The 21,107-nt window shown below is 43.4% G+C and overlaps 1 protein-coding gene across 8 annotated transcripts in view; it reads right to left on the bottom strand.

Moving 5' to 3' along the window:
* AMOTL1 (angiomotin like 1) overlaps window positions 1-21,107 on the bottom strand; it is a 176,249-nt gene that overhangs the window by 66,135 nt on the left and 89,007 nt on the right. For all 8 annotated transcript variants that reach the window (XM_027087773.1, XM_027087772.1, XM_027087777.1 and 5 more), the window contains 2 exons: window positions 7,970-8,116; window positions 2,923-3,853 (listed from right to left, as the gene is read on the bottom strand). In XM_027087773.1, the coding sequence (XP_026943574.1) occupies window positions 2,923-3,853; window positions 7,970-8,116 (1,078 nt within the window). The remainder of the gene's footprint in view (window positions 1-2,922; window positions 3,854-7,969; window positions 8,117-21,107) is intronic.

Raw genomic sequence — 21,107 nt, 5'->3', positions numbered from 1 at the left:
CTCCCTGGCTTAAGGAACCATAAAAGGGTAAGAATAAGAGCCCTCCCGGGCCCCATCTTGATTCCCCAGTGGGGTCAGACTGTGCCCACTGAGTTCTGCTGCCTGTCGGGGGCCTAAAGGTTGGTATAGTGCTTCCCAGCTGCCATCCCCCACCGAAGGCAGGGAAATGTGTCAGCAGCTGGGAAGTAAGTGGCAGGCCCATCAGCCAGCTCTCTCTCTCTGCCAAGGCCCAGTCACTCCCTTTTTGCAAGATGTACAGCCAAAGTATGCCCTGCACACTGCCACGGGGGTGGCACGGGGAAATCTCAGCTCATTTGATCTAGAAACAGATGAATAAAGCCTTTGGTGAGAATGAAGACATATCCAGGATAGGCAGTGGCCACTTGTCTTCTCTTCCCATGCTCCATGCTCTCCCTGAGCAGAGCAAGCTCAGAAACATCTAAATGCTGGCGATTCCCAAATGTGTACCTCACGACCCAGTTTCTCTCCTGAGAGCTTGTTTTCCAATTGCCTCATTTCCAGCTGCCCTATTATTCCTCAACGTCCACAGCTAATCAATCATTAAATGATATCAATTCTATTTCTCTTAGCATATAAGGCTCCCCTATACCTATGTCCTCAAACCGAGGTCACCCTCACCAAGTCTTATCTGGACAATGGACCCAGTCCCTGAGGCCCTCCTGGCCTCCAGTATCGCCTTCCTCTAATTCATCCCTCGCTGCCATTGAAGTCAGCCTAGTAAACATCAACACAGTATCTACTGAAAAACACTGGTTCTCCTAATTGTTTACGGATAAATTCTGAACTCTTTAGTATGACAGTCAAAGACCTTCACCAACCGGTCTCAACTTCCCTGTCCAAACACACCTTCTGCTACTTCTTACCCCACCAGTGCTCTGCATTATTGCAGCTCACGCCCGGCAAAACCTCCAAAGCTTTTTGTCTGAAGAAACGGCATCTCGCCTGCATAGTACCTACCGCTACTTCACCTCTACCCCACAGCTCTTGTTTATTCTTCAAGACCCAACTCAAATGTCACCTCCTCTGTGAAGCTCTCCCTAAGCCCTACAGCTGTGAGTCACACTACCCTCTCTGGTGCCCTAATGCTCTCTGCATGTTTCTATCCTAAAACAGCCCACTGCACCACGAGGATCTGTTAAGATGCTGGTTTCCCCCAAGACGATGCTGGAAGGACCTTGACGGTAGGAACCATATCTTTATCTCTGGACCAGGTACAGGGTTGCACAGAATACACACTCGGTAAGTGTTGTTGAATCCATCAACAGATGGAGGAGGAATTAAGGCAATGGAGGAATAAGATTTTGACAGTCAGGATACTTGAGCCTTGCTCCAGCTGCCTCAGAGTCGAGTACCGTGGGAATTTAGTTGCTCATCTGTTGAATACGGGGGTGGGGCTATATGATTTCTATGGTCCCTTTAACTCCTCTGTTCTAGAATTCAGACTACATTTTCCTTTAAAATCTACAATGAAGAAAGACTCTATAAAACCCCATGGTAATAATATGTTCCAGGAGTTTGGACACGCTCCACAAAGCCAGCCAGGAAAATTGCTGCTCTGCCAGGCCACTGGGCTGAGCTCCCAAGGATGGCCAGCAATGGAGGCTCCTCCCCTAAACTCATAAATCCCCCGCTGCCTTCCGTCACATTTGGAGAAAATACCCAATTGCCCTCTTTTCTGTTTCACTCTGCATATTTTGGGCAAAATGCTGCTTATTAAATATTATGCACAAGAAAACAAACAACGACAAAAAGCTAACACGCCTTGAAAATAATGAGTGCTAAAAACAGGAATTAAACCACTAGGCTTACTATGGAAAACAGTATGGAGGTTTCTCAGAAAACTAAAAATAGAACTACCATATGAACCAGCAATTCCACTCCTGGGTATATATCCGAAAAAAACAAAAACACTAATTTGAAAAGGTACACGCACCCCAATGTTCACAGCAGCATTATTTACAATTGCCAAGATATGGAAGCAACACAAGTATCCATCAGCTGATCAATGGATAAAGATGTGGCATATATATACAATGGAATATTACTCAGCCATAAAAGAAGAATGAAATAGGCACTGCCCTGGTGGCACAGTGGTTGGGAATCCACCTGACACTGCAGGGGACACGGGTTCGAGCCCTGGTCCGGGAAGATCCCACATGCCACGGAGCAACTAAGCCCGTATGCCACAACTACTGAGCCTGTGCTCTAGAGCCCGTGAGCCACAACTACTGAGCCCTCGTGCCACAACTACTGAAGCCCACCCACCTAGAGCCCGTGCTCCACAACAAGAGAGAAGCCACCGCAATGAGAAGCCCGTGCACCACAACAAAGAGTAGCCCCCGCTTGCCGCAACTAGAGAAAGCCCACGTGCAGCAACGAAGACCCAATACAGTCAAAAATAAATATAAGTAAATAAATAAATAAATTTATTTTCTTAAAAAAAGAATGAAATAATGCCATTTGCAGCAACACGGATGGACCTAGAGATTATCATAATAAGTGAAGTAAGTCAGACAGAGAAAGACAAATACTGTCTGTTATCACTTACATGTGGAATCTAAAAAATACAACAAACTGGTGAATACAACAAAAAGGAAGCAGACTCACAGGTATAAAGAACAAACTAGTGGTTACCAGTGAGGAGAGGGGAGGGGGGAGGGACAATGTAGGGGCAGGGGATTAAGAGGTACACACTGTTAGGTATAAAATAAGCTTCAAGGATATATTGTACAACATGGGGAATACAGCCAATATTTTATAATAACTATAAATGAAGTATAACCTTTAAAACCTGTGAATCACTATACTGTACACCTATAACATATAATATACATCAACTATACTTCAATAAAAAAGAATTCTTTTTAATTAAAAAAAAAAACTTCTAGGCTCGATAATCACCTCGTTACCCCATACTCTGGGGGTGGCTGGTACCTCAGGACGGCCACTTCTGTCCTCGCAGGCTGGGGAGCAGGGTAAGGCTTGACCATCTCGTGGAGCATTCCCGGGTGCTGGTCACTGTAGAAAAGTCCATGCTCCTGGGTCTTGCCCACCGGGGACATCATTTGCTTGGTCTTGAAGGGGTACTCGGGTGGAGGACCTCGGGGGTCCAGCACTTTAGCTGCAGGCTGGGCTGGGGAGGGCCCCCCGCCCGCCTTGAACCCCTTTCCGGTCCCTGGGCCAGGGAGGTGTTGCTTTGCACCGTTCCTCTCCAACGACAGCTGCATGATCCTCTCACTGAGAGAGCGGACGTGGCCCTGCTTGAGCTCCTTCAGCGCCTCGTCCTTGTGCGCCTGTCCGCTGTTGGCGCGGTTCACCGTGGGCCTGCCCTCAGTCCGCGCCTTCTGACTGGCGCCCCCGGCCATGTAGTAGCCGTGACCCACGGCCCCCTGCTGCTGCTGCTGCGGCGGCGGCGGCTGCTGCCCCCGGAAGAACTGGGACTGCGCTTTGGCCTCCTCATACGTGGGCAGTTCCTCGTTGTTCTGCTGAGGCTGCGTGGACCGCACCTGTTTCTCCATCACCGTGTTGTCCACCTGGTGTTCCTGACCCTGCGGTTCCTGGCGTGCCGACTGGTAGACCATTTGTGGGTCTTCTTGAGTGAGGTTTTCCGTGGAAGAAAAGTTGTTTGTGGGGTGGGCTGGTCCTGCACTCCCTGTGGCCTGGTGCTGAATGGCCAGCAAGTTCATGTTCTCAGTCGGGGTACCATAGCGCAGTTGCTCCTGGATCAGCCGCTGTAACACTGTTCCAGCTGCCGCATCCTCGGAACCTCTCATTTCCACCTCTGAGATCCTCAGGAAGTTCGGCGGGTGTAAGTTACAAAGAGGATCCTCAACTAGAAGGTAAACACGGGAAAAAGATGTCAGGCTGTTCCACGCAGATATAGGTCTGGACGTACATGGTGAATAACGAACTTTCTAACGACAGAGGCATTTAAAGATTTCCAATACACCGTCACTCCCATTTACCCTACAGTTTCTCATGGAAGCATCTCTCCAAATCAAAGTGTCTCTACTACTCTCCCTTCCCTTGCCTACCGTTTTCTCCTAGACCTTGCTCGGGCCTTCAAGCCCTCCCTTTCCTTTAAGCTCTCCACTGACTCCTTCTCTTCATCATATAAATAGGTCAAGTCTTTCCCAACTTAAAAAAAAAAAAAAGAAAAAGAACAAGCAAAACTCAGAACCAAACAAAAAGAAACCATCTTTTCATGGCTCTACATAAACCTCTAAGTGCCACCCTGCAGCTCTCCTCCCCTTCTAATCGTCCTCAGAAAGCAATCGATACTTGCCATCTCCACTTTCCGAACGTGCTGTCCACTGCCCTCCCTACCGCTCTGATTAGTAATCATTCCCAGGGAGAACTTTCCAGCCTAACCTTTCTGAAGCATTTAGCATGTTGATCATCCACTTCTTGAAATGCTCTCCTCACTCAGCATCCAGGCCGCCCCCTCTCATGGTTCGGGATCCTGCTGTTTCTCCGTACACTCCATCTCCGGCTCCCTTTTCTCCACCTGCCCCTTAAATTCTTTCCCACAGCTCTGCCCTGAGCACTCACCCACCCTCACTTTGACAGATTCTCATCTCATCCACCGCTCGTCTGAACCTACTGACCCATGGCCCACCCATTTACAACCACCAGCCGATGGCCCACAGGTCCTCCAAACTCGACGTGTCTTCCTCAGCCCATCCAAACAACCCCTGGATCCCTGCCTCGTCTACTCTTTGCCAAGCCAGAAACCTGAGAGTTTTCCAAAATTCCTTTCTCTCCCTTACCCCCAACATCTGGTCAGCGCCTGCCTGTCAATTTTGCCTCCGAAATGAAACATCTCTCCCAACTCTCCCCTTTATTCCCCTGCCAGTCTCCAAGTTCATTATCAATAACCACAGTACAACCACAAAAAACATTCTTAAGGAGCATATGATGTGCCAGGTATTGTACTAAATTCCCTCCTTTATTTAGTTTAGTCCACATAGAATCGCATGAGGCAGGCATTAATTCCCCCATCTTACAGATAAGGAGAGAGGTTTAGAGGAGGTAAATCACGAAGGTCACAGAGGTAGGAAGAGACAGATCCAGGATCCGACTCATTCCACGACGAAATCTGTGTTCATTCCGCAGGACAAGCCCGTGAAGCCTCACACCCAAACCATTCCAAGAGCCCCCTCATCTATTTCTCTGACACTAGGCTCTTTTCCACTTCCAAACCCACCCCCTCAGACTCCAACTTATCTTCCCCACTGCCCTAAGATTGTTCAAACCGGAAAACTTAATCATAGCACTCCTCTGCACAAAATTCCTCGCCAATTAATTATAGGATGAAACTGACAGTCCATCACAGGATGTAGCAGGCATTGCTTTGTCCATCCAGCAACATTTCATGCCATCACTGGCCCCCTCACCGGCAACCCCTTGGAGTTCAAGTTCCAGCAATACCCTAAGAAGTTCCCAGACATGCTAGCTCTCTCAGGCCTCCAGGACTTTGCTCCCATCCATCCCCCTGCCTAGAAAGATGCATCTCACCACACCCTTCTTGGGAAATTCCTAGACATGCTTTGAGTGATGGCTCCAAAGCTACCTTCTAAGTAGAACCCTTCCTGCTGTAGCCCAGCAGGCTTGAGCCCTCCTTCTCCAATGTCCGGGCTCCATTATTATACCTCCCTTAGAGCAATCATCACAATAGGTGGCACTGGCAAGACTTTGAGCAAATCACTTGCTCTCTTAGAGCTCAACATCCTCCCCTGTCAATAGAGGGAGCTGAGCTAGCCCCTTAGAGATAAGCAGCCTTAGAGACAGCAGCCTTCACTCTTACAATTCCATGCAGTGATGGTTCTTTGTTTTTACATATGCACAGGACACATCATTTTCCCCCAAACCATCTTTCTTCCCCAAGGTTGCCTTTTTTTTTTTTCTATGAATGGCATCCTCATCAGAGACAACCAGATAGAAATTTCAGATTCAATTTTGATCCTTTTGTCTCCTTTGCTCCCTACATTTAATCAAGTGCCAAGCACTTTTCAGTCCACAGCGAAATGAGGAAAAATGAAGGTGGTGTGATAAGTGAAATGAGAAAAAATGAAGGTGGTGTGATATGCTTATAAGATATAGAAATACACATATACATGTGTATATACCTAGACATAAGTCATTGGGTTTATTGTCTTCTTTGGGCAAGGGATTCTGTCAAGGATTACATTCCTCCTACACTTTTCAGTATTAAAATATGAGAAAAGGCGACCATAGATGACATTTTGAGTGTCTCTGTAACAGCAAAGACTGCAGCCCCAGCTTCCATGCCCTTAGCTACTCCCTGGGTTCCAGTCCCCTAACCAGTTGTCTAAATGTCCTGAGCAGCCTAATATCTCTTGCCTCTGGCCTCTTCTCCTTTTGATCAACACTGTATTTATCTGTATTTGTCTACTAGAATTCAAGCACCAGAGAACAGAGAGTTTTATCTGTTACGTTCACATACCGTATACCCAGTGCCTAGAATACTACCCCAATATACAGAAGGCATTCAGGAAAGAATTGTGGGGGGCAGGGATAAATTAGAAGTTTGGGATTAACATATACACACGACTATACATGAAAGCGATAAACAACAAGGACCTACTGTATAGCACAGGGAACTATATTCAGTATCTTGTAATAACCTATTATGAAAAAGAATCTGAAAAAGAATAGATATATAGACAGATAGATAGATATACATATAACTGAATCACTTTGCTGTACACCTGAAACTAACATAGCATTGTAAACTAACCATACTTCAATTTTAAAAAGTGGTTAAAAAAAAATAATAATTGCCAAGTAAAGAACTTTACAGACTGGTTCCTGAAGCTCAACTCTGATCAACCCCAAAATCACACCTCTGTGACCTCAGGCAAATTACTTGGCTTCTCTGAACCTCTCTGCTCTGTATAACGGTCAGGCTTCATACCTGCCTCACAGGACGGCATGTGTAAATGTAAATTCAAACTTATTCCTCACCTTCAGAGAAGGTGTACAGTAACTGAGATTTAAACCAAAGTTCAACAACAAAAATTTTTAAACAACAAAAACAGATCATTGAAAGTCCACACAAGATGAATTGCCAAATAACTGTAATAAGTGATGAACAACCCTAGGAAAGCGATTAACAGTGTGGGTTGAGTTGAGCCATCACTCACTCTACAAATACCAACTGCCAACCTGTTATAGTCAGGCATTCTGATAGGTGCTGGGGTTAGGAGAGTGAAGTGGACAGTCCTTACCTTCAGGGCTTAATGAAACAAGCAAATTCAAATAAAAATCAACATTTTAAAATAAAATGAATAAAAATTCAAATAAAAATATATATCCAAAGGAAAAAGATTTTTTTGGATGAATAATAAAAGGAATGGTGTCTCATTAAGCATGAAAACTACTGAATTTCCTTTTCATAAGCACATTTGGCAAGAACCCTGAGATCTTCTTTAAAGTGGTTTTGAAGATTCCTTTTCATGGTTTAACCAATCTCATAAACCCTCAAAAATAGGCAGAAAGTTTTTACAAAGGAAGCAGTTCCTTCCCGACTATAGTTTTGAATTTCTCTGAATTTCTGAATCATTTGCAAAAAGAGGTAAAAATGAAAGCAGAGAAGAAAAAAAGGAATGAAAGATTCTGGGAAAGAATACAAAAGAATATTTAGGAATTAGAAGAAAATGAAGGCATAAGTGGTATAATTCTGAAGTTCCTACGTACTTAGGAACTCTGTTGAGAGGGTCACATATTATAGTAAAACAGTCTATTAAAACCTTGTTAATGTTTACCAAACATTAAAAATAAGGCACCTACCAATACAGAGACAACCAATAATTCAATATGCTGATATTTAAAACAAGGATAGAGAAAAAATTATGCAAAAGAGCGAAAAATGAGAAACATAAGATTGTTCTGCTTTTCCAACACAAGTGCCAATAAAAGAACTTACCAACTTTTTCCCTGATGCTACTGTTTGCCTCCACCGTCAAAGATGCTTCATGCCTCCCAGAATAGAGCTGAAAGTCTGGGAAAAAGTAGTTGGGGTCTTCCAGAATCTGGATGGGACTACTGGGGCTGTAACAGGCAGGAGGGGGACCTGGGGGCAGAAAGCAAAGTGCATATTAGTGCCAATGAAGTCCTCCTCTCCCTCTTCGCCGTGTGAGTCACACTAGCTGTTCTCCCACACACATTTCCACTGGCAGTGGCAGCTCTGTCTTTTCGATTCATAAAATTCCAAAGTTACTATTCAGAATCATCACAAGTCTAGCCACCCACCAAAATGACCCGTGAGGTCACAATAACAATTTTCAAGACACGCTGAGTGAAGGCAGGGACCCTTTCTCACAACCTACTTCCAAGGGCAGCAGCAGAAACACTGGCAGAAATCAAGTCCCCTGAGGAACTGGACAAGTCACCAAGTTTGGAAAGGTCAAGGTGGGGGACAGAAAGGAGGGAGGCAGGGAGGCCAGAAAAGGAAAACTAAAAGGGGAAGGGCAGCTGTCTCTTGGAATGTATGAAAGATGCAGAGAGGGGTGGTCATTTTGCCAGACCACGTGTTAGCAAGGGCCTGTCCCAACCCAGGACAGAGCGCTCAGCCCCACTCTGAGGGTTCTGGAGCCTCGGGTGGCAGTGTGAGCCCGGGTCATGGGTTCTGGCCTTCTGCCCGGCACTGACCTTTTTCAGCTCCTCTGTATCTGCTTCACACTCAAAGAGGAGTGTGCTTCCTGTTTCAATTAAACGTGACACTGTGTTCAATTCTACAGTCACTGAACATGAGATACCACGACAGTAACACTGATCTGGCATCTACAACATCATGGGAATACTCAGCAGGATGGGTCTGGGCTGTCTTTCCTCTCTGCACTCGTTTCTTTGCATGGGCACCAAGTTGAAGGCTCTTTCTGGCAAAAGTAACTTAGTTTACTCTGGGAAGAGTCAGGCTATTTTTTTTTTTAATTAAAATCCTTGCCCCCAAGGATTCCTTAATATACGCAAATCAATCAATGTGATACACCATATTAACAAATTGAAGAGTAAAAACCATATGATCATCTCAATAGATGCAGAAACAGCTTTTGACAAAATTAAGCACCCATTTATGATAAAAACTCTACAGAAAGTGGGCATAGAGGGAACCTACCTCAACATAATAAAGGTCATATACGACAAACCCACAGCAAACATCACTCTCAATGGTGAAAAACTGAAGCATTTCTTCTAAGATCAGGAATAAGACAAGGATGTCCACTCTCGCCACTATTATTCAACGTAGCTTTGGAAGTCCTAGCCATGGCAATCAGAGAAGAAAAAGAAATGAAAGGAATACAAATTGGAAAAGAAGAAGGAAAACTGTCACTGTTTGCAGATGACATGATACTATATATAGAGAATACTAAAGATGCCACCAGAAAACTACTAGAGCTAATCAATGAATTTGGTCAAGTTGCAGGATACAAAATTAATGCACAGAAATTTCTGGCATTCCTATACACTAACAATGAAAGATCAGAAAGAGAAATTAAGGAAACAATCCCATTCACCATTGCAACAAAAAGAATAAAACACCTAGTAATAAACCTACCTAAGGAAGTAAAAGACCTGTATGCAGAAAACCGTAAGACACTGATGAAAGAAATCAAAAATGACACAAACAGATGGAGAGATATACCATGTTCTTGGATTGTAAGAATCAATATTGTGAAAGTGACTCTACTACCCAAGCAATCTACAGATTCAATGCAATCCCTATCAAATTACCAGTGGCATTTTTTTACAGAACTAGAACAAAAAAATCTTAAAATTTGTATGGAGACACAAAAGACCCCGAATAGCTAAAGCAGTCTTGAGGGAAGAAAACAGAGCTGGAGGAATCAAACTCGCTGACTTCAGAGTACACTACAAAGCTACAGTAATCAAGGCAATATGGTACTGGCACAAAAACAGAAATATAGATCAAAGGAACAAGATAGAAAGCCCAGAGATAAACCCATGCACCTATGGTCAACTAATCTATGACAGAGGAAGCAAGGATATACAATGGAGAAAAGACAGTCTCTTCAATAAGTGGTGCTGGGAAAACTGGACAGCTACATGTCAAAGAATGAAAGTAGAACACTCCCTAACACCATACACCAAAATAAACTCAAAATGGATTAGAGACCTAAATGTAAGGCCAGACACTATAAACCTCTTAGAGGAAACAGGAAGAACACTCTTTGACGTAAATCACAGCAAAATCTTTTTTGATCCACCTCCGAGAGTAATGGAAACAAAAACACAAATAAACAAATGGGACCTAATGAAACTTCAAAGCTTTTGCAAAGCAAAGGAAACTACAAAGAAGACAAAAAGCAACCCTCAGAATTGGAGAAAATATTTGCAAATGAATTAACTGACAAAGGATTAATCTGCAAAATATATAAACAGCTCATGAAGCTCAATATTAAAAAAACAAACAACCCAATCCAAAAATGGGCAGAAGACTTAATCAGACATTTCACCAAAGAAGATATACAGATGGCTAAGAAGCACATGAAAAGCTGCTCAACATCACTACTTATTAGAGAAATGCAAATCAAAACTACAATGAGGTATCACCTCACACCAGTTAGAATGGGCATCATCAGAAAATCTACAAACAACAAATGCTGGAGAGGGCGTGGAGAAAATGGAACCCTCTTGCACTGCTGGCGGGAATGTAATTCAGCCACTATGGAGAACAGTATGGAGGTTCCTTAAAAAACTAAAAACAGAATTACCACATGACCCAGCAATCCCACTACTGGGCATATACCCAGAGAAAACCATAATTCAAAACCACACATGCACACCAGTGTTCATTGCAGCACTATTTACAATAGCCAGGTCATGGAAGCAACCTAAATGCCCATCGACAGACGAATGGATAAAGAAGTTGTGGTACATATATACAATGGAATATTACTCAGCCATAAAAAGGAATGAAATTGGGTCATTTGTAGACACATGGATGGATCTAGAGACTGTCATACAGAGTGAAGTAAGTCAGAAAGAGAAAAACAAATATCGTATACTAATGCATATATGCGGAATCTAGAAAAATGGTACAGATGAACCGGTTTGCTGGGCAGAAATAGAGACACAGATGTAGAGAACAAACGTATGGACACCAAGGGGGGAAAGCAGCAGCGGGTGGGGCTGGTGGTGTGATGAATTGGGAGATTGGGATTGACATGTATACACTGATATGTATAAAATAGATAAGTAATAAGAAACTGCTGTATAAAAAAATAAATAAAACAAAATCCAAAAGTTCAAAAAAAATAAAAGGCCTTTTCTATTAAAAACTATATATATATATATACATATAGAGAGACATATATACATGGTAGCTAAACATGAATATCAATTAGATTAGTTACAAATACAAGGAAAAACAATTTAGAGAGTTAACGGCTAAGGACATCTTAGTGCCTTTTCCGTTAACGTGTGACTATAATGGATCATTGTATAGTTTGCCCTGGTCTTCTCCTCGTCATGTGTAGAATTAATCCATATCAAAACTTTCTTGTACCCAGACCTGAAGGTTTGTCCACAGCTGTCCAAAGTTTATCTCGACAGCTTCTCTTCCATCCTGGATATCCTTTCCCTAGCATTCTGGAAAATGCACCCTCCCCTCTGATTCTCCACTGTTGGTGGAGATAAGATAGACGGTACAAAGCATGCCAAGAGACTTCACAGGGTGGCGCCACCTCACTGGGTCATCAGAATCCAAATTTTGCTAATTCATTAATTTACCATGAGAAACACAACCGCCAGAGGGAACAATCTCTTCTGCCCTCCAGGCCAGCTAGCACATTTACTGTTTTGACATTTCCACAAGAAGCCAAATTACAACTTGGAAGTTGCATGGTGAGCAAGGAATCCCAGTAAGGGAGGTAGATGCATGCTCAAATGATGGATGCGACTAGGTAGAGTTGTCTGATGCCTCCATATCCCTCAAAGGAATTTTCCCACCCAGACACCCAAGCAGCACCCATTTCACGGTGGCAATTCACCCGAGTTGTAGACAAAGCTTTTAGGAAAAATATTATCTGAGATGCTTGTGTTACTGACTGTGGAACCCGAAAAGGAGTGGGCAATACCAAGCCTCAGAATTAAATCTGATTACTTTGGTCTATAGTTCCAACAGAAATTGTTTCAACATTTAGTCAACATGTGCCTGGTATGTTCTAAGTGCCAGGCGCCACGCTAGAGTGATAAACAAGACAAGAACTCTGCCGTCAGGAGTCTCATAATTCATTAGGAAGCAGACACGTTGGCCGGCAGTTACGAGGCAGGGTAGCGTTGGCTGTAACAAAGGCTTGTTCTAGATACAGTGGGAGCTCAGGACAAAGGGCCTAACCCTGCCTAAAGGTCAAGAAAACCTGCACAGAGGCCAAGGAGCCTAAGCTGATCCTGCTTCAGTATCTGATTTTCACAAGGAAAGAAAATGCATTTTTATGATTATGTATTACCAATAATACAATCATATAGAGGACTGCTGTTAGTCTTATGGTACGTTTCTGTTTAATTTTATACATTAAGGTTTGTACACACAAATTTGGAATCACACAGTGTCATGCTGCTGTCACTTAGCATGATAACATGAGTTGTTCTCCTGTGATGTAATAAAAATACATTTAAAAAAAAAAATCCTTGCGCCAGAGGTAATTCCATTAGAAGAAAAATCATGTTTTACAGCCATCACTTCAAACAGGTCATTTGCAATTTCTTGCTAGGATTGTTATCTACCCATTTCCCATAAGGCCCAAGCTAGTAGTAAGCAACTAATTATTCTAAGAGGCTGTAAGATGGAAATTTACTCAACTTCTTCCCGAGTTTCTCTACCTCAACACACGAAATAATATTTGCGCGTGTGCTCACATGTATCGTAAGCATGTTCAGACTAGAGAGAAAAAGAGAAAAAAGATTTTGACAACCAGAATATTTATCTTACAATGTTAAAATAAATAATGTAGTTGTGACTTAGATCTTAAGGATGAATAAAAACCGAGTGTGAATGACATACTATGTAAAGATCAGCCTAAAATGACAGTTCCAATGCCTGTGACAGTATCTGTCAGCGTTCTCTTTTTGGCCGACCGACAAAGGACTACCCTGGAAAGAAACTCAGCCCTTTCTGGGCCTCATCTTCTACATCTATAAATCTAAAAGTCAAGGCTAAAATTAGGAATCATCGATGGCCTGGATCCAAAGGCAAATCCTGGCCTGGCTTCTACTTCAGGCAGGTGGAAAATATTGGTGGAAAGTTGGAGAGACGCACAGAGCAACCTTGGCCACCTATTAGGATCACCCGGGGAACGCTGCCAATGCCAGTACCCCAGTCTCACCCAGACCTAGTCAATCAGAATCACTGGGACAGGGCCCAGGCATGTGTATTTTATAAGGCTCTTCATATGATTCCGATGTGCAACCACCGCCGAGAAGCCCTAAGCTAGATGGAGAGCAGTGCACACAAAGAAACAAAAAACACAAACACACCTCTGCACCCTCCGCCTCTCTCCCACCAAATCAGAGCCAGGGAGGAGTTGAGGACCCAGACACCTGAGTAAAGAAAGTGTGACAGATACACATTACTATATATAAAATAGATAAACAACAAGGACCTACTGTGTAGCACAGGGAACTATATTCAATATCTTTTTTTTTTTTTTTTTTGCGGTACGCGGGCCTCTCACTGCTGTGGCCTCTCCTGTTGCGGAGCACAGGCTCCGGACGTGCAGGCTCAGCGGCCATGGCTCACGGGCCCAGCCACTCCGCAGCATGTGGGATCTTCCCAGACCGGGGCACAAACCCGCGTCCCCTGCATCGGCAGGCAGACTCTCAACCACTGCACCACCAGGGAAGCCCTATATTAAATATCTTACAATAACTTATAATGGAAAAGAATCTGAAAAAGAATATATATATATTTATATATATATTTATATATATTTATAAATATATATATATAAACTGAATCACTTTACTGTACACCTGAAACTACACAACACTGTAAATCAACTATACTTCAATTCAATTAAAAAAAAAAAGTGTGGTGTTCTCTTACGATCTGGATCAGGAATGGCATATGCCAACAGATTACAACTCTTTGGGCCAAACTGTGGCCTACCTAAGAATATACATGTGTATATGTATGGGTGTATAAAGGTGTGCGTAGGGAATGTGTGTATGCATAGATACATGCTTTCAACATGGAGCCCAGGTAAGAACCCTGCAGTCAGCCATTCCTATCATCACAACACTGGTATAAACTGCTTTTCCACACCTTAACCAACGGCCTGCCGAGTGAGAGTAGGCCCCAGGGCTCCAGGCCACAGGGCGCTATAGAGAGCAGAGCTGGAAGGAGGGACCTAAGCTCAGAGGGTACCAAAGATGCGCCGCCTCTCACCATTTCTTCGGCAGGCCTCAGTATTAAGAAGGAACTAATGCTCTTCGTATGCGCACGCGCACACACACACACACCCCCCTATGCAGACTGAAGGACAGGATGCCCAACTCCATATGAACAGTCATCTAAGACTCAGTGGCCCACGCACTGACCGAGAGTTCCGTTCCCACTCTGCCCCCTCTCCTTGGAATTGCAGAGAAGATGATCAGGACAGACCCTACAGACAGCCAGGCCCAGGAATCATCACTCCACTGGGCCAAGAGACAACCCAGTGAGCTATCCCAGCACTGCCACACCTGAAAGGAATCATTTCACTTCCAGCTCCCTCACCTGTAAGACAAGGTAAAATGATAATAACGTGTATCACAGGGTGGCACGACATTCCTGGGCTACACAGCAAAAATGCAAGAGAGACACCATCCGCCGTCCCACGTGCGCATAATCTTTCCCTTCCTGTTCTAGTGCAGGATCTTCGTTAGGAACTCCGGTAGCACGATTTGAGTCTGTTTTCTTATGTAAAAACATAGGGTATATAATCTAACCAACAGGGTCAAGGATCTCTGAAATCAGAAACTGGACATCAATACCTGTCATAAGCAGAAATTCGGTTTTCCTTGTTAGCAGGTCTCCAGCCCCGGGAGCAAGAATTGTGAGAAACCACAGGAGACGCCCGGACACCACCCCTACCCGGTGAGCGCTGCGAGGCCTGGCTGGGGCCCAGGGCCTAAGTGACAGTGCAGGTTTTAGGGGAGTCCACAGCTGACCAAGGATTCAACTTCTATGTAATCTGTACATGGAGTTGCCTCTCAGGGTTTCCATGTAAGTTTCTCTTGACTTAGTAACTTGCAGTCACCTACTTTCAACCCAAACCTTCATCTAAGGACCATGGCTCACACAGCTTTAGTCTGCTTGGGGAAACTGGCAGAAGCAATAGAAAACCTGCCCAGGGTCTCCCTCTGGGCAGGGGGTGGGCAGCACCTCGGGCTCCTGCCTGAAGTAAAGCTAGACATTTGTTTGTGCTGTACTCGGCAGAGGGTGAAATTCTGCAATTTCAGTTTGAGGGTTCAACGTTTCTGCCTTATATTGATGATGACCCATTTCAACAAGAATAGTTCCTTTCTCTTTGCAAAAACTGCATGTCATTTCTCAACAAGAATCCTTTGCTTCTCTCTCTAAGAGCATGACTACTTTTGGCTGGCTTCTGAAGCACTGAACACTTCCTTCCCATTATGGTTTCACTCTCTCACTTTCTTTGTAACTGTCCAGAGGCCTTTAGGTAATGTGACCCTGAACACGACTTTTTTCCCTCCCTCCATAGTAGGGATAACAAAGGCCTCGTTGTTGAAGGAAAAATGAATTAAGGTAAAAATGAAGTGAGTTTCCTGGGGGAGGCGAGAGGTACAACAAGAATCCTGGTCACCTGCTCAGCTGTTTCACCTCCACTGTAACTGATTCGTTCCCTAAGATCAGATCCGGAATCCATAAACAGACCAACATAAGAGGCTCAGGAGTCTCCTTCCGGTGTAAACATCGGAGGACATTCAAACCGTCACCCCACTATCGTCCTGCACTCACACAGCTGGGAATCACCTGTCCTTAATTAAACTCCACTGCCAGCATGCCACTCCCTTGCACATAAACATATCGGCTACAAGCTTCAAGTTCAAATTCTGTTCGGTTTTCAAGGCTGTCTACACTCGGCCCCCTCCTTTAGCTATCAACAGTCCTGCTGGTCCCCTCAGCATCCCAGCATCCTGTGAACATGCCACCCTCATTCTCCAAGGCCCTGCTGGGAATGCCATCCTCTAGCTGCACACTCCCCTCCCCAAGTCCTCTAAAGTTTATCCCAATACATTTACGTCTTCAGGTTACCTCCCCTACAGTGGCCTGCCTTCCCCCAATGGCCACGGTAATTATGATCGAAAGCGCACAACTGAGCACTTAAACATCAACTGCCTAGTAGTTTGCAGTAGTCACTTAATACAGGCTGGTGCATCCAACAATCCCACTTCTGGGCACATACCCAGACAAAACTCTAATTTGAAAAGATACATGCATCCCTATGTACACAGCAGCACTATTCACAATAGCCAAGACATGGAAACAACCTAAATGGCCATCGACAGAGGGATGGATAAAGAAGATGTGGTACATATATACAATGGAATACTCCTCAACCATTAAGTAGATGCACATATCTAAAAACCAAAAACAAACTCACGGATATACAGAACAGACTAGTGGTTGTCAAGGGGAAGGGGCGATGTGGGAGGGAAGGACTGGGAGTTTGGGATTAGCAGATGCAAACTATTACATATAGGACGAATAAACAAGGTCCTACTGTATAGCACAGGGAACTATATTCAATATCCTATGATAAATCATAATGGAAAAGAATATGAAAAAGAATATACATATGTATAACTGAGTCACTTTGCTATATAGCAAAAATTAAACACAACATAAATCAACTATACTTCAATAAATAAATAAATAAATAAATATATACATATATGCTGGTGCCAGTGCCCTGGTGAAGCTTGAAGACAAGGCACCATATGGGTACTTGCTACTTTCTGTATAAGGTATATGAGCCCTTACTACTTGCTGACGGATGGAGAACTTGGCATATCCTCTGGGATGATGTCACTACCAAGTTTAATGAGAGGGTCCCTTCAAAGCCAGTCTCTGAGAGTTCCCGACGATTCCCTGGCCCTCTCAGTTCTCTAAGATGAGGAAGCACTCGCTCTCCCCTTTGCAGCTGGCAGTGATGCTCTGGGGCCTTCGCTCACTGCAAAAAAACTCCCAGGTGTCACTGCACCCAAGTGCAAGACTTTCTGCCAGCTCCATGTAAGCCAAAACCACCTAATGCCTTTAAAAACAATTCCACTGAGCTTCCCTGGTGGCGCAGTGGTTGAGAGTCCGCCTGCCGGTGCAGGGGACACGGGTTCGTGCCCCGGTCCGAGAAGATCCCACATGCCGCGGAGCGGCTGGGCCCGTGAGCCTGCGCGTCCGGAGCCTGTGCTCCGCAACGGGAGAGGCCACAACAGTGAAAGGTCCGCGCACCGCAAAAAAAAAAAAAAAAAAAAAAAAAAAAATTCCACTGTCGAGATTAGAATAACCTCCTCTAACCTTATAACAGAGATTTTAACCACAAGCAACAAAACAATTCTGTGGCTTCTACCTTCCTTTTCAAAGAGCTAAGGAATTGACTGAGTGCGCCAGCGGCCTCAAAGTTAAATGTCAGCAACCGAGCCACGCCTTCGGATTCTGGCAGAACTGGAGGTTTCTCCGGGGAGGAGAATACTCTGCTCAGGGAGACAGATGTCCTAGAAACAATGTTTTTAAAGGGAGCGTGGAGACTCCACGACCAGTACCTGAAAAATACGGGGTAGTCTGTTCACAAGCCCTCACGTGAAGCCAAGCTCCCTCCCTAGGGTAGCCAAGTCACACTGTTGACCCTGAGGCCTGAAGGAAGCAGCCAGGTCCTGGCATCCCCCTCTATGAACGCCTGCACGGAGCACACACGCTGAGAAAAGCAAACAGGGATCTCCAACGCTAAACTGAAGGCAAACAGCTGAATACACCTTCTCACTCCCTTTCTCCCAAGTAACCATTATTTGAAACCCAAGATAGGGGGGAGTGGGGAGGAGGTGGGAGCCGGGAAGATTTCTAAAATTCCCAGCCTCTACAGATATGGTCTTCCTGGGCATGGAACTTCAGTTTGAATCCCTGGAATAATCCATCCATTGTAGAAAACAAGAAAAATAAATCCACCTATTTAATTTAGACGCTCTCAAAGTGGAATTTGTGATGAATACCTTTAAAGTTGTGTGAAGTTTAACTTTGTAATGCTTCTTTAAAAATATCTCTGAGATAGTATCAGTGTGGACCAAACTACAGAAAGTATGCTTAACCTTTAAAGTAACAATTGAGTTCAACAGGGCCCTGTGATGTGAGCTATAAATAACAAAGAAATGAGTAAGACCACCCTTAGCCTTAGGATATTTTGATTCCATTCTGGAGACCACAGGCACACAACTATCCAAACTTCATCTCAGAGTAAGTGCTCTATTAAAGGGACACAAAGCTTTGGAGGCTCAGAAGTAATTCATTACTACGCGATGATTGACAGAGGTGATTCGGAGCTAAAATAACAGGAGAAAGAGACTCCTGAGCTGAAGTGGAAAAAAGGAGGAGGATGTTAATCTGCTTCAGGGTGAGGAGAGGGTGCTAGTGAGGAAAGATGAGCCCCAAAAGGTAAAGGTGAAGCATAGGGACTGAGTCACCAAAGTGTTTGGTCTCTTTAAGCAATGGAGAATTCATTGGTGCTTGGGTATAGGTAAGGAGGAGGATGAAGCTGTATCTGCAGACCCAGAATCCAGTATTTAGTTTTAAAAGACTATAGAGTTATCATATGATCCACCAATCCCACTCCTGGGCATATATCCAGAGAAAACTCTCATTCGAAAAGATACAAGCACCCCAATCCTCATAGCAGCACTACTTACAATAACCAAGACATGGAAGCAATGTAAGTGTCCATCAACAGATGAATGGATAAAGAAGATGTGGTACATATATACAATGGAATACTACTCAGCCATAAAAAGGAACGAAATAATGCCATTTGCAGCAACATGGGTGGACCTAGAGATTATCATACTAAATGAAGTCGGAAAGAGAAAGGCAAATACCACACAACATCTAAACTATGATACAAATGAACAGAAATAGAAAGGGGGTGGGGGACGGATAAATTAAGAGTCTGGGACTATCAGATACACACTACTATATATAAAATAGATAAACAATGAGGTCCTACTGTATAGTTCAGGGAACTATATTCAATATCCTATAATAAACCATAATAGAAAAGAATATGAAAAAATATATATACATACATGTATGTATAGCTGAATCACTTTGCTGTACACCAGAAACTAACACAACATTGTAAATCAATTGTGCTTTAATAAAAATAAATAAATAAAAGCACTAGCACATTATTTTCATAACACTACAGAAATGGAAAATAATTTAGAATTAGGTGGTTCAACTTTCAACTACTACCTATCATAACCCTGATAGTCAATCACCTCCAATTAAATACTAATAGTGTTGGAGAACCCTGAACTCACTGTGTGAGCCTTGGAAGCTGGGTCTACCTCCCATTACAGAAGCCAAAAGGTCCCCTCCCTGTTCTAGCAGTTAGGAGGACCAAGGCCCAGTCAACTGATATTCCAACCAAAGACTTTGAATCTTGAGGAAATGACACAAAAACAAAGGATGCTGATAAAGTATCTATGGTAACAGTACCCCCAGGAGTCCAGGAGCAACAGTGGTATCCATGGTAGCCGCAATCATCACAAGACAAGTAGCCTACCCCTGCCTGGGTTGCCGGTATATCTTCACCTAGGTTCCTGCTCATTTTCTGAGCCTTCCCATTAATATGTGAGCTGCCCAATATACTTCCAATAAATTCTTCTTTTGCTTAAGTTAGCCAAAGTTACTTTGCACTGCTTACAGTCAAGGACTTCTGATAGACATATATCATAGGTCTATATGTGGAATCTAAAAAAATTATACATATGAACTTATTTACAGAAATAGACTCACAGACATAGAAAACAAACTTACAGTTACCAAAGGGGGTGGCGGAGGGATAAATTAGGAGCTTGGGATTAAAATATATATACTACTATATATAAAATAGATAAACAACAAGGACCTACTGTATAGCACAGGGAACTATACTCAATATCTTGTAATAATCTATAATGGGAGAGAATGTAAAGAAATAATATATACATTTATGTATAACTGAATCACTTTGTTGTACACCTGAAACTAACACAACATTGTAAATCAACTGTAGTCCAATAAAATATTTTTTAAAAAGAACTTCTTATAGATACAGAGACTTACCTTACAAGAAAATTTAATTGTTCTGACCCCTATTCTAAGAACACAACACTGTATGGTAAGGACTACATGACTTAGCACAACCTGCCTTGAATTATAGCAACTCACGTCTATTGCCCCAAATACCCTTTGCACAAAACCTAGAGACATACTTGCAGTTCCCCCAAAGTTTCCTCCATCTGGAGGGCCTTTCTCCCTATACGGAAACAGTAAACTCTTACTTTGGCACACTCTAAATGCTAAAATATATACCCTGACTATCCAAATGTCTCTGGAAGCCCTCCTCTAGTGCCACTTCCTCCAGGAAGTCATCTACCCCTCCTCCCCCAATTTTGTATATGCCACTCACCTGCATTCCCATCACATTTCATGCATATTTATGCCGCAATATATTACATTGCCTGTGTATTTCATTTTTTTAGTTTTTTTTCTCTCCCCATTAACTTATAAGTTGATTAACAGCAAGGATCTTGCCTTATTCACCTCTTGTATCTCCAGTTTCCAGCAGGAATAAGATCAAAGTAAGTGCTCAGTACCTATTTATTGAATCAATGACCCATCTGCATATGTTCACAGTCCCTAGCAGTTTCTAGCACATAATAGGCACTCAATAAATACACATTAATGGAATTAAGATACATTTTAAAATAACCAATTACAAACATATTCTTAATTCTACAGAGCTTAACTCAAAGGCGAGTTGTCTCTTTCAATCTACTCAGGAGACCAA

This window comes from Aethalodelphis obliquidens, unplaced genomic scaffold (genome assembly GCF_003676395.1).
Source record: "Aethalodelphis obliquidens isolate GAN/ISIS:26980383/991018 unplaced genomic scaffold, ASM367639v1 scaffold60, whole genome shotgun sequence".
Classification (NCBI taxonomy): Eukaryota; Metazoa; Chordata; class Mammalia; order Artiodactyla; family Delphinidae; genus Aethalodelphis; species Aethalodelphis obliquidens.
The sequence above is the reverse complement of the archived record's forward strand: the minus strand, read 5'-3'. Positions and strand labels throughout refer to the sequence as shown.